The 13,253-nt window shown below is 46.4% G+C and overlaps 2 protein-coding genes across 3 annotated transcripts in view; one reads left to right on the plus strand and one right to left on the minus strand.

Annotated features, from left to right (window-relative positions):
* The window catches only part of LOC119277528 (ras-related protein RABE1c), a 4,388-nt gene extending 3,567 nt beyond the window's left edge, over positions 1 to 821 (plus strand). For both annotated transcript variants that reach the window (XM_037558809.1, XM_037558811.1), the window contains exons 7-9: positions 164 to 226; positions 304 to 396; positions 476 to 821. In XM_037558809.1, the coding sequence (XP_037414706.1) occupies positions 164 to 226; positions 304 to 396; positions 476 to 553 (234 nt within the window). In that variant the 3' untranslated portion in view covers positions 554 to 821. The remainder of the gene's footprint in view (positions 1 to 163; positions 227 to 303; positions 397 to 475) is intronic.
* Positions 822 to 1,683: 862 nt separating this feature from the next.
* On the minus strand, positions 1,684 to 2,673 carry LOC119281697 (zinc finger protein ZAT12-like). The gene has a single exon (XM_037562158.1). It carries the CDS (start codon positions 2,579 to 2,581, stop codon positions 1,955 to 1,957), a length of 627 nt encoding a protein of 208 aa, XP_037418055.1. The 5' UTR covers positions 2,582 to 2,673; the 3' UTR covers positions 1,684 to 1,954.
* Positions 2,674 to 13,253: the final 10,580 nt, after the last annotated feature.

The following is a 13,253-nucleotide window of genomic DNA, read 5'->3' on the forward strand; positions in this document are numbered from 1 at the left end:
GGGGAATCTGTGTAAAGTTATCTCAAAATGGTAGAATGACATGCATTCAGGAACCAAATATGAAATGCAAGAAGGAATGGGCGGAGTAATACTTAGAAGCGGTCTTCGTACTGTTGTTCATTTGGTATTATTAGCTCACAGGTCTGTCCAATTGTTATTGCAGGCTGTTTCTACTGCAAAGGGACAAGCATTAGCGGATGAATATGGCATCCAGTTCTTTGAAACTGTAAGTTGTTGTGCTGAAGGTTTGGTCTTTTCACAAATTGAACTTTCTTCAATTTTACCTTGTGCTGTATCTTTCAGAGTGCCAAGACAAACCTCAATGTGGAGCAAGTTTTCTTTTCCATTGCCCGAGATATTAAGCAGAGGCTTGCTGAGACTGATTCCAAGCCCGAGGTAAAGGTCATACCGAGCATTTTTCCTCTGTTGATTTGAACTTTCTTTGGATTTTGAAATATTACGTTGATGCTTATAGGACCGGACGATCAAGATTAACAAGACAGAAGGTTCTGAGAATCCAGAATCTCAGAAATCTGCCTGCTGTGGCTCATGAGGAATACGTTGACTTCACTACCATGGGCTGTTTTAACTCTTATCTGTTTATTACTGTCAGCTTGTTATTATAGGAACTTTAAGACTTAAGGAGATGACTATGTTGTGGTTGTTCTAGTTGTGTTACCTTCTATATTCTTTGCAGCAGCAACTATTACTTTTAATGTAGTTTTTGTCATTTCTAGGGGTGATTGCATGTTGTATTGCCATCATGAGAACTTTCTGCTGATGTAAGTGCATTTCAGTTTTTCAATCTGTTGATTGCTACATCTGCAAAACTCCATTTGGCGCATCGTGCTACACTTAGTTGAATGATGCACTAGCCATGGATAACTTTTCACTAGGCTCCTTTCTCTGATGAGTACCTGCCGTCCTTCGGTGGATAATGACTGGTCATAATTATTTGAGCAAGCAAAATCATTTACGAGGAAGTTAATTTGAGCACCTTTTCCATAAACATGCAAACTGCATGAATTGCAAACATGCCAATAATATTTTACTACTCTGTCACATATTGGTTGTAATAACATCTTATATTATGGGACGGAGATAGTACCATGTGTATTGGGTTAGACTATGCCAACTTCGTTCAGTTCGTGCCTTGTAAATGGCGGGTAGAGTTTGTCTTTGATCGTCGATGAAAAAATGACCACCTGAATTCCTGAATGATGAAAACATGTTATGTGTGCTCGAATGATTCCATGGACTGCTTTAGACCTTGTTTTGTTCTACTATATGTTTATACTTGTTTAGATGTGCCGGTGAGAAGTTAGAAAACGTCTTTGAACTGTTGAATGTTTATTTCCTTGCGTTCAGTTTTCATTCATCTGTTAAGAATGCAATACAGAAGTTACATGTTGTCATGCTGCTGCAAGCAGAATGGGTTGACGGTGCTCGTGTTTATTTTTTTGACTGTACCCCGCTTTGAAATGTCTTTTTTTTTGCGAAGAAATAAATTGAAATGTCTGTCATTTGACTTTGTGTTCTGAAGAAAATGTTAGCCTTCATTAGTAGGAGCAGAAACTTTATGCAAATTGACTTGCTGAAACAAATGTTAGCCTTCATTAGTAGGAACATAAATTTTATGAAAATTGACTTACTTTTCGAAATGAACAGCGTAGTACATTATTACACGTTTTCAACATGCAATGCTTCAAAAGGGCGACCATAAGTGGTAAATTTCATGAGGTATTATTTACAGCAAGGAAATGCAAAAGTTCATGTTTGATCTGTTTCAGAACTACGCCGGCGCACCAGCCTATGAACATTTACATCTAAAAATTTACAAAAAAAATGTGAAAGGTGTAAAGTAAAGTATAAATAAACAAACCAATAGAACAGTTTAGCAGGAAAGCAATCAGCAGCCACCACCATGCATGGAGTGGTCCAGCGATCGGAATGATCAGAGGGAGCAGTCTAACATGGCGAGCGCCTTGTGTACGCCCTGCCTGGCAGCGGCGCTGAGCCCCGCCGCGCTCCTGCACTTGGTGCAGTTCTCCGACGGCGTCAGGTTCAGGTCCAGGCAGATCCCGCCGGCGTCGCACGAGGCGACCACCATCTCGGGCTCCGCCGCCTTGCCGCTAGGGGCGTTGGTGGCGGCCTCGGCCTCGACGCGGTGCCGGCGCATGTGCCCGCCCAGCGCCTGGCCGACGGCGAACTCGAGCCCGCAGACGGGGCACTCGTGCGCCCTCGGCTTGGCCGGCAGCGGCGGCGCCTGGGGCGCCCGGCGGCCGAGGCAGAGCGCCGCGCCGTCGTCGATGCTGTCGATCGCGTGCGGCTTCTGCGGGTGCTGTTGAAGCCTGGGTCGCTTGTGGCTGGCGCGGTGCCCTCCGAGCGCCTGGAACGTGGGGAACTGCCGGTTGCACGTCTTGCACTCGAACACGCGCCCGCCGCCCATCGCCTGCGCCGCCCCGGCGACGGCGCGCTGGTGTTGATGCTGCTGGTGCTGCTGCGCGAGGAGCATGAGCAGGCGGGCCGTGTCCAGGCCTCCAAGCTCCATGTCCCACACATCCCTGCCTCTCTTGCTCATGGCTCTTGAGTCTGGACTTGATCTCTCGCCGGCCGGTTAGGGTAGGTAGTCCAAAGTCGCAGTGTACTTTGCGTGCGTTCGTACCACCTTGGCCTGCACTGTGTAATGCATATGTGGCTCTGGCCCGTATGGTGGATGCCTCTTATATAGTGGGGCGCTACTTGAGGTTGGGGTTTGGTGCACGTAGGAAACGGGCGCGCACGCACGACTACTACTAGCGGCTCGCAAGTGTTTGTTGGCTTCTAGACGTGGACGTGTCTGCATGTACTTTTCCTGGAGTTTGACCGCTTGGTGAGAGAGATTAGTTACTAGTCTACTACTAGAGTCTACAGTACGACCCGTACAGAATCTGCGTTCAATCTTGTCATGTGACTAGGTAGATCGCAGTATCTAGTCTAGTCAACATGTGTGTTCAGGCGATCGAGCTGACTCTTCCTTCTAGACCGGCCGGCTGGCTGGCCGGCGGCTGCGCGCCCCGGCTAAGCAAAGCACAGAATCGTAAACAGCAGACACCTGCGGACCTGCCCGATGGACCATGGTGCGGCGTCGCGAGCGACGTCCGTAGCGTGTGCGTGGCGTGGCGTTCTGACTTTGATTCATTCATTCATCATGGTGCGTGTTATACACTTCGGCGCCGGCGGCGATCTCGACCGGGCCTCTGCACGGGTTTCAGTGTTTCAGACACTCTCCGGTTGGTGTATGTGGTTTTGTTGCTGCCGTCACCTAATTTATTGACCGGGCGAACGGAGATTTGGAGATCGACACGAATAGCTCCATCCAGATCATCTAGAACGAGCGGCGCGACGTCCCTGTTCAAAACCGAGCTCCGTTGTTGCCTCAGTGGAATCTAGAAATTCATACCACTACTAGCAGTCTCGTCAAACAATTTGGCTTAGGCCCTGTTTGGTTCATAAGTCCTAAAACTTTTTCTAATCCCAACTAAAAAGTCCCTAGTCCCTAAAAAGTCCCTTTTTGTTTTTTTTCCGAGGGTATGCCAATGGCGTACCTTAGCTTTATAGAAAGGAGAAAATATGTACAAGAGATTACATGTCGCTAGTTAGGAGTCACAAGCCGACCCTAACCAAGCCTCTACGCGACTACTCTATGATTGGTTGTCCTCCAAATGCTCCTGTCTTGGCCCAGATCCGTAGCTCATCAAAGATTGAGTCTATCGTATTCCATTCGTTCTTGATCGTGCCCGTGCCGAAGACCCTTGCATTCCTTTGCTTCCATATCATCCAACATATTAACATTACGAAGGTGTCAAATCCTTTCCGAGACTGTTTATGAATTAGCTTTCTCGTATCCTTCCACCACTGCACCAATTTAGAGTCGTTGGTAGGGCAAAGGTCGGCCGTCAACCCCATCCTAGTAATGCAGCGGAACCACACTTGCCGTGAGAACACGCACTGCAGCAAAATGTGGTCAACTGTATCCTCATTCTGGTCAGACATGTAGCATTTGGATGCTTGGTCTTGCAATCCGTGCCTAGCTCTCCTGTCCGAAGTCCAAAGATGATACTGCATCGCGAGCCACATGAATAACTTGCAAGCAAGCAGTGCCCAACACTTCCATATTGCTCCGAAGCAGTGAAATCTGACTCCTCCCTCGCATAACATCTTGTACGCAGATGATGTAGTATAGACTCCAGATGTGTTCCAAGCCCAGATTGGGCGGTCCTCAACCTGAGCGTCCAAATGAATTTCCAACAGAATCTCCGAAAGACCGATGAACTGGGCGAGGCCCTCAGTGCATACCTTGGAACAAATCTGACTCCTCCCTGTTTGTTTCCAGAGACTAAAAAGTCTTTAGTCCCTTCCCAGTGGTTATTAAATGACCATGTTGCCCCTAGTATATAAAAAAATAACAATCAAACAACATCATGGGGTGGCGGGCCAATGGATGCATGGAGGGGCATTGTTGGAAAAGTCCAAAAAATCCCCAAAAGACTCTCCTTGAGAGTCTTCTTCATTTAGTCCCATATGCCTAGTTTAGTCCCTAAAAAGTCCCTCATGTTTAATAAAAAAGTCTCTAAGAGGGATTTTTCTAGTCCCTACGCAAAAAAGTCTCTGAAAACAAACACCCCCTTACATAGCAGTCCGATTTGGAGTTGATTAATCACTTGACCGGAATTAACGGCTGCTTAGCCAGCTGCGGACATCTGATAGGTGTGTGCTCAACATGATCGTGCGGGCTGCTCGATCGGTAACTTTTATTTCCTGGCTGCTAATTGATGCGTATGACCGGCGATGTTCATGCTTCAGCTAGCCTTGGAATTCTTTGGATAATCAACACTTGGTCATATTTTTTTCTAGAGAACGAATGATCAAGTTAATTAATGACCAACTTCTGGGAACGAATGATCAAACTCTGCAGCAGCCGAGTCAAATGTTTATTGTGTGCTAGCCCGCGTTCTTTAGAGGTGCCACTTGTCAGGAATCACATTCAAACAGACATACTTAAAGATCTTACCAAGATTAACATAAGCATAATCAGCACTACAATGCCAAACCAACTGGTTGACTAAACCGGCCAATTAAGGAGAAAAGAGAGGCGGAGAAAGAGAGACGAAGCTTGGCTGGGCTGCAAGGGATTGTTGGTGACGGTGGACAACCGATGGCCTGCATATATCGTCGTTAGGTAGGGTGCATATGCAGTCCGGTCTTGGCGGCAAAACGATTTGACCCATTAATCCCAATGAAAATGACTCGATCATACATTGTGCGAGAAATTGTGTAGCTCATTTAGTGCGTCGCATGTACTTTATGTAGGCATGCATTTTGCTTGGCTCAGTGGGTCCCATCAAATGCCTTTCTGCACATAGATTAGATACTCCAATGATCAAGTACTGTACGTTTCTAAGAATAATGTGAGTGCAACTAATGCACATGTTTTAATCGATTCTAGATCCAAAATTAAACAAATGAAACTAATAGTTGCATACATAAAATGGATGTTGTTGGAACCCTTCCACCAGCCAAAAGTTTGGAAGGCAATGATCATTCTCAAGTGTAAGTTTTTCATGGCTTGTGTTGCATGGCCAAATTCGCATTGTAGAGACTCTGACAATCAGGGAATGACCCCATAACACAACCTACCAGTTATGCTTTGCAAGTAATGGGACGTTGCGCGTCTATAATCGTTTACAAGTCTTTGTAGGTGTAGCATTATTGATGTAACGACTACCCTCTCGAAGCAATGGAAGGCGGTCAATGTTGGAATTGGCCTTCCCCAATCCAAGGCAATTTATATTAACCTATGGTTGGATGACTTTCTTACGGCCTCTTCGACCAGCGCATGCGCGTAGTAGCAATCTGATTTATGCTCCATGGACCATTTAGAAGAAAAGGAAACGATCAAAGTTTACCGGCCAAAGAATGACTTACCGGGAGGTGGCACACCTAGCTTTGGCGGACATTCGCATGTGCATTCTTGTAGTTTTTTCATGCACGAGTAGTTTGCATGCCGGTTTGGGGTTTTAGTTAAGCCTCACCAAGACATAGTAGCGTCCTTCTGACTAATTTCCTTGAACCTATGATTCTAAAGCTTATTTGTTTTGCAGGATTTTAGAAACACATGGAAACAGGAAGACATAGAAGCTACTCCCTCCGTTCCTAAATGTAAGTCTTTGTAGAAATTTCACTATGAACCGCATACGGATGTATGTATATAGATGCATATTAAGAGTAGATTCATTCATTTTTCTCCGTACGTAGTTCATCTAATGGAATCTCTATATAGACTTATATTTAGGAACGGAGGGAGTAGATGTCATGAGATGTTGTATCCTATGGGAATTGAAAGAAAAATACATGATTTTGTATGTCATTTGTCTGGTTGAGAAGAAACACAAGTACATATTTCTATGAAACACGGGAATTTTTCTAAACAATTATGTCATAATTGCCATTTAAATACAAATCTACAAGGTTAGACTTTACGAAAAATCATTTCCCAATTGCATGCAAAGTAGACCATAAGTATTCGGAAACACTAGCGTTGACCCGACTGATGGAGCTACGCGCGCCAACCGCCTTCGCGGCCGTCAGATCCGTTTCTAATAGACGACTCACATCCATCTCCACCCTTTGCAACATGGCCCTTCTTGCAAAGCAAGGAGCGCAACACGACCCTTGCTGCAGAGGCTTCTCCTCAACTGACTGATTCCAGCGCTCCATCGACAGTCGTTCCACTGCTCCCGCTGCTTCCAAGGCGTGCATGACCACCTGTTCGACCATGGTGAGCTGCGCCACCATTTTCCCCTCTACCTACCATCATATTCCATCGCCATAGGCCTCGCCCCACTTGGAATCGTGCTCGCAGCCGAGCGACATGGCCGCTGTGACCAGCCCCTCCCTACCTCGTTCTCCTGCCCACATGCGAGTCCCCAGCTGTGCCCCGTGGTCCATGCATGCCCACATGGCCTCATGCATGAACATGCATTGGTCGAGTGCCCTCACGCGTGCTCCTCCAGTGAGTCGTAGTGCGCTCTGTCGCAACGACAGTGTTGCAAAAGGTGGCAGTGAACGACTACGGTGCTACCTTTACACGCGTCGGCAACGGCGATGATGTTTTTGCAACATCAATTCCATTGCAAAATATTCAACAACATCAACCTATGTTGAAAAAGTTTCTTTTGCAACATCACATATGTTGCAAAGGTGAAGGCGAAAGCAGATTTATTTCACAACATCACTTATGTTGCAAACGTTACTTCTGCAACATCACCTATGTTGCAAAAGTGAAAATGAATACAGCCGCGCGACGATACCAGATCTGACGGCTCGCGACCCGGCCATCTTTTCTAAAGATCCAGCGACCGACTCGTAGCACGCCCATGAAAAAATATAGCGTGATATTCACGCTAAGCATATCTTGAGAGCTCATGCTAAATTAATCAGTGTACAATGTCTCGTTAATAGCACGCTATAGCGCGATATAGCATGCTAATAGCGTATTTTAGGATCGGCACTATTTTGGTATAGCGCGCTATTTTTTCCTTGAGCACGCCCCATAAATATTCCCATGGTTTTCAATCCAACACAAAAACAAGAAAGAAAGTAGGGAAATTCTCCAAGAAATAAAACTCCCCAAAACAAGTGAAACTACTTTTTTTTAGGGAATAAGTGAAACTACTTTAGACGGAAGAGGCCGTAGTATGTCCTTTTTTTTTTAAACGGAAGACCGTAGTATGTCTTCGAGACATAACTAAAAGTCTTAATTTTTTTAACGTACATAACGACTCTTACCATATGATGCATTGGCTCATGCCATCATGCGTGGTGGAGGAAAACTCCATAGAATCACCAACCAATCCCTGCCTTTTCAAAAGAAACATATCACGAGTGGTGTGATCAAGTGCCAGCTGGTTAGAAGCGGATCTTGGACTCAATCGGACCAACATCACGCTGACGACTCGGCATTCACCAACAAACATGATACACTATATACACCGGCACGATTCATCCACCAGGCGTGCATGCCCGTTGAATTTGATTACAGCTACCTAGTACTCCCTCCGTCCGAAAATACTTGTCGCACAAATAGATAAAATTAGATGTATCTAAAACTAAAATACGTCTAGATACATCCATTTCCCCGACAAATATTTCCGGACGGAGGGAGTAGATTATTACACGCCGGCTAGATCATGCTTTGCATAAGTCCCATGGCCACATGCATGCATGCGTACTGGGACTGCACGATTCTGGCTGAAGTGCAAAAGTCAAGCTGGCTTGTTTAATCATGCGACTTTTGGATTTGTTAGTGGTTCAGGACTCAGGTGTCTGCTTTTTTTCTTTATCCTCCCGGTTGTTTGAATCTGCAGATTTAAAAAGGTCTAGGAATTTGTTAGGATCGTCCATGTCAAGTTATCTCCACTTACCATCAGCAATGCGTGTGATCGCATAATTTTCAGCAGTCAAGTTTCTTTATCTGCAAAAATTTGGCCCATGTGATGCAAATAATTATATACGTACGGGATATCTTCAACCGGTTTGGATGGCGATCATGTAATAAGATAGGCAATTAGTTTTCCTATCTTTGTTATGCCAGCCGGTTGTGGCCTTTTGGCTTTTGTGTTTTTGACATTGTGGTTCTTTGTGAGCTTGCCGTTACATTTGTTTCAAATTTTTAAGACCTTGTTGAACCTATTAGTTTTTTTTATAAAGGTGGCCGTATGCATCGTTCTGATGTAGAGGCCGGGGAGTCCCCTTTTCGAAAAAAAAGTAATCATATACGTAGGTATGTGGGGAACATGATCGTGCAGGCTGCTCGTTCGCTAATTGTTATTCCCGGGCTGCTAATTGATGCATTTGACCGGCGATGTTCATGCTTTAGCTAGCCATGAAATTCTTTGGATAATCAATACTTGGTCATATTATTTTCTAGAGAACCAATGATCGAGTTAATTAATGACGAGCTTCTGTGAACGAATGATCAACTCTGCAGCAGCCGAGTCAAACGTTATTGTGTAGTGTACTAGCCCCCGTTCTTTAGACGTGCAGCTTGTAACGAACTGTATTATATTCAAACAAAACATAATTAAAGATCTTGTGAAGGTTAACCTAATCACAATTATACTAGTAGTGTGATTTAAAGCCAAACTGGTTGACTAACCCGGCCAATTAAGGAGAAAAGAGAAGCGGAGAAAGAGAGGCGAAGCTTGGCTGGGCTGCAAAGGGATTGTTGGCGACGTTGGACAACCGATGCCCTGCACATATCGTTGTTAGGTAGGGTGCATCTGCAGTCCGGTCTTTTGCGGCAAAACTATTGACTCATTAATCCCTATGAAAATGACTCAATCATACATTATGCTAGAAATTGTACTTCATCTGTAATAAATATATAAGACATTTTAGATCTCTACTTTAGTGTGTCGCATGCATTTTGCTTGGCTCTCTGGGTCCTATCAGATAAATTAGATACTCCAGTGATCAAGTATTGTACTTTTCTAATGCACATGTTTTAATTGTTTCTAGGTCCCAAATTAAACAAATAAAAACAATAGTATGAGCATACATACAAATGATGCGGTTGGAACCCTCCTACAACCAAAAGTTTGGAATGCAATGACCATTCTCAAGTGTATATTTTCATGGCTCATGTGTTGCATGGCCAATCCTACGACAATCGGGGAATGACTCCATAGCTCAACCTACCAATTATGCTTTGCGAGCAATGAGACAGTTGCACACCTATGTAAGGGCTACCCTTGCTTGAAGCATGTATGGAAGACGGTCAATGTTGAAATGGGCCTACCCACAAGAATAAATGTTTGAATCCTTCCCCAATCCAAGGTATTTTATTATGGTGGGATGGCTTTCTCGCCACCCGTTAGACCAAAAAGCACGTGCGTGACATCAATCTGATCTATGCACCGTGGAATATTTACTAAAAAAAAAGGAAACGATCAATGTTTATTGGCCAAAGGATGACTTATCAGGGTTGGTACATCTAGCTTTGGCGGACATCCACATGCAATTCTTGTACTTCCTCTGTCCCATAACGTACGAGTAGTTTTTTTCCTGCACTAGTAGTTTGCATGCCGACTTGGGGTTTTAGTTAAGTCTCACCAAGACATAGCATTGCCCTTCTGACTTAATTCCTTGAACCTATGAATCTAAAGCTTATTTGGTCTGCAGGATTTAAAAAACACACGGGAATAGGGAAAACATCGAAGCTGGAGCTTCATGTCATGAGATGTTACATCCTACAGGAATTTTAAAAAAAACATGATCGAGCCATTTGTTTGGTCGTGTCGGAGAAGAAACACATTTTTTTCCCTTTTGTGAAACACGGGAGTTATTTTTAAGGATTACGTCATAATTGTCACTGAAGTAAAAAATAAAACTATAAGGATAGGCTTTACGGAAATTTTGCTTCCAAATTTTACCATAAATATTGTCATGATTTCAATCCAACGAGAAAACAAGAAACATAGGAAAATTCTCCAAGAAATAAAACACTCCAAAATCAGTGAAACTACTTTAGATGGAAGAGGCCCGTACTATGTCTTAAAGACATAACTATAACATACTCCCTCCGTTTCTCAATATAAGGTGTATTATTTTTCCAAAAAGTCAAACTTCTCTAAGTTTGACCAAGTTTATAGACAAAAATATCAATACCTAGAATACCAAGTCATTATCACTAGATTCATCACGAACTATATTTTTACATTTTATATATTTAGTATTATAAATCTTTATATATTTTGCTGTAAAGTTGGTCAAACATACACAACAGTTGACTTTTTGAAAAACTAATACACCTTATATTTAGGAATGGAGTGAGTACTATATAACACACGCTCCCAAGGTCGCTCCTGCGGGCGGCCAGGGAGCGAACCCTAGCCGCCGCCGCCGCTCACTCTCGGCCGTCCACTCCTCCCCTCGCTGCCGTCGGCGGACGTCGCCAGGCGAAGCCCGCGTGGCTCTGCGGCGGCGGGGTCTTCCCCACCTCCGGCTTTGGCGGGGGCGGCGCGGGCCATCCGCTCCGGCGGGAGCTCGACGTGGAGCTCGCGCGTATCTGGCGGGGGTGGCCGCGGTCGGTGGCGGCACCGCGTGGGCGCAAGGCGCGACGTGCGGCGGGGTTCTTCTCCTCGTCTGGCGGCAGGCGCTCGAGGTGGGGGAGGCTCGATCCCCTTTCCGCTGCGCGTCTCGGCGGCTCCAGGTGGGACAGTGGCCTCGGCTGCGGCACCAGTAGGCCTTTGGGGCACGTCCCCGTGGCTCTTCTCCGGCTTGCTGGCCTCTAGCAGTGTCTCTCGCGGGTGGCAGCCGCGGTTTGCTTCGTCGGCGGGCTCTGATTCTTCGGTCGGACGCCCATCTCCGGCGAGTCGGGGCGGGCGCGGCCCTCCCCTTCCTGCTATGAGGGGCTCGTCTTCGCAATGGCTGGCAGTGTGTCGGCCTTTGGAGGTCTCTGTGGTGTTGCAGCGGCGTTGGGATGCCAGATCTGGCCGTTTTCTACCGGATCGGGCTCGACGACGTCTTTCTGGCCGTCGGCGAGGTATGTGGTGGCTTCTACTTAGTCATGGCGCGATGGCTTTGTGGGAGGTGTGTGGGTCAGCGGTGCAGTTCTTCGCGTGTGGGTGTGGTGTTGGGAGGTGCTTCGGGCGGAAGCTTGTCGGATCTTGCCGGCCGGCGGCGTCGGCGTCCGCGGACGTCATGTCACCTCCTTGGAGGCGCCGTCGTGGAGTACACCCCCTGCACACCCTTGATTCCAGCTCTTCGGGTGAAAGCCTAAGGCCCAGTTAGGTCGGACGACGGCGTTGACATCGTCGCTTCCTTCTTTGGGGCGTCGTCTTGAAGAGCTTTGGATCGCGCTCCATGGGCTGGACGCTTGCATCATTGTCGTCGGCAGGTGTGCGTCCGACGATGGTGTTGTGGCGCGACTTCTTGTGTGGCAACGATGGCGGCTTCGGGTGGAGTTGAGATGCTGCTGAGCTTTGGTAGTCGGTCTCATACAGCGTGTTCGAGGGGTTGCCGAGCCTCACTTGTCTTCCTGAAGTCGGAGCTGCAGAGGAGGTGCTTCCGCGGTGACGATGACACGAGACGGGTGGTCGGTTGCGGCGCTGGCTTGACGCCGGTCCAGCGCTTTCCCCCTGCAATGTTCGTCGCTAGAGTCGGAGCTGCCTGGTCTTCGACGCGTGCGGTGGACTGTTTGGCGTTGTCCGGCGCAGGCCTCGACGCTAGTTTATGGTGAGGGCTTCTTCCATGGTCGTTGATGGTGGAGTCGGAGTCGCCCTAGCGATGGTGTGATGACGATGGCACCGGATTGCTACCTCGACGACGCTTCCCTCCTCGACGGCGTGTGTGCGTTCTTGTGTGGGTTGCCAGGTCGCCCAGTGTGTCCTTTGTGGATATGTTGTAACGGTTTTCGTCCAGTTTTTTATTAATTAACCGGGCAATTCTCTTCTTCTTTATTAATGAGATGAGACAAAACTTTTGCATCCGTTTCAAATAAAAAAATAACATATATAACAACTCCTTGCATATGATGCATGGCTCATGCGTGGTGGACGAGAAATTCATACTCCATAGAGTCACCAACTAATCCCTGCCTTTTCAACAGAAACATATATCACGAGTGGTGTTATTGAGTGCCAGCTGGTTAGAACCGGATCTTGGACTCAGTCGGACTAACAACACGCTGACGACTCGGCATTCAACAACGATCATGATATATACACCGGTACGATTCATTCACCAGACGTGCATGCCCGTTGAATTTGATTACAGCTACTTAGATTATTACGCGCTGGCTAGATCATGCTTTGCATAAGTCATATGGCCACATGCACGCGTACTGGGATTGCAGGATTCTTTTTTTTTTTGAGCTGGGACTTTACGATTCTGGCTGAAGTGCAAAAGTCAACCTGGCTTGTTTTATCATGTGACTTTCGGATTTGTTAGTGGCTCAGGTGTCTGCTTTCCCTTTTCTTTATCCACCTGGATGCTTGAATCTGCTGGTTTAGAAGGGTACGGGAATTTGTTAGGGTTGTCCATGTCAAGTTACCCTCCACTTACCATCAGCAATGCGTGTGATCCCATAATTTTCAGCAGTCAAGTTTCTTTATCTGCAAAAGATGGGAACTCTTTACATGCGGCGCGCCGGCCGAAACGCTCGGCTGGTCGCTCGTGAATCGTTGGAGCGGGGTGACATCCACGCCCAT

This window comes from Triticum dicoccoides, chromosome 3B (assembly GCF_002162155.2).
Source record: "Triticum dicoccoides isolate Atlit2015 ecotype Zavitan chromosome 3B, WEW_v2.0, whole genome shotgun sequence".
In the NCBI taxonomy this organism is placed as follows: domain Eukaryota; kingdom Viridiplantae; phylum Streptophyta; class Magnoliopsida; order Poales; family Poaceae; genus Triticum; species Triticum dicoccoides.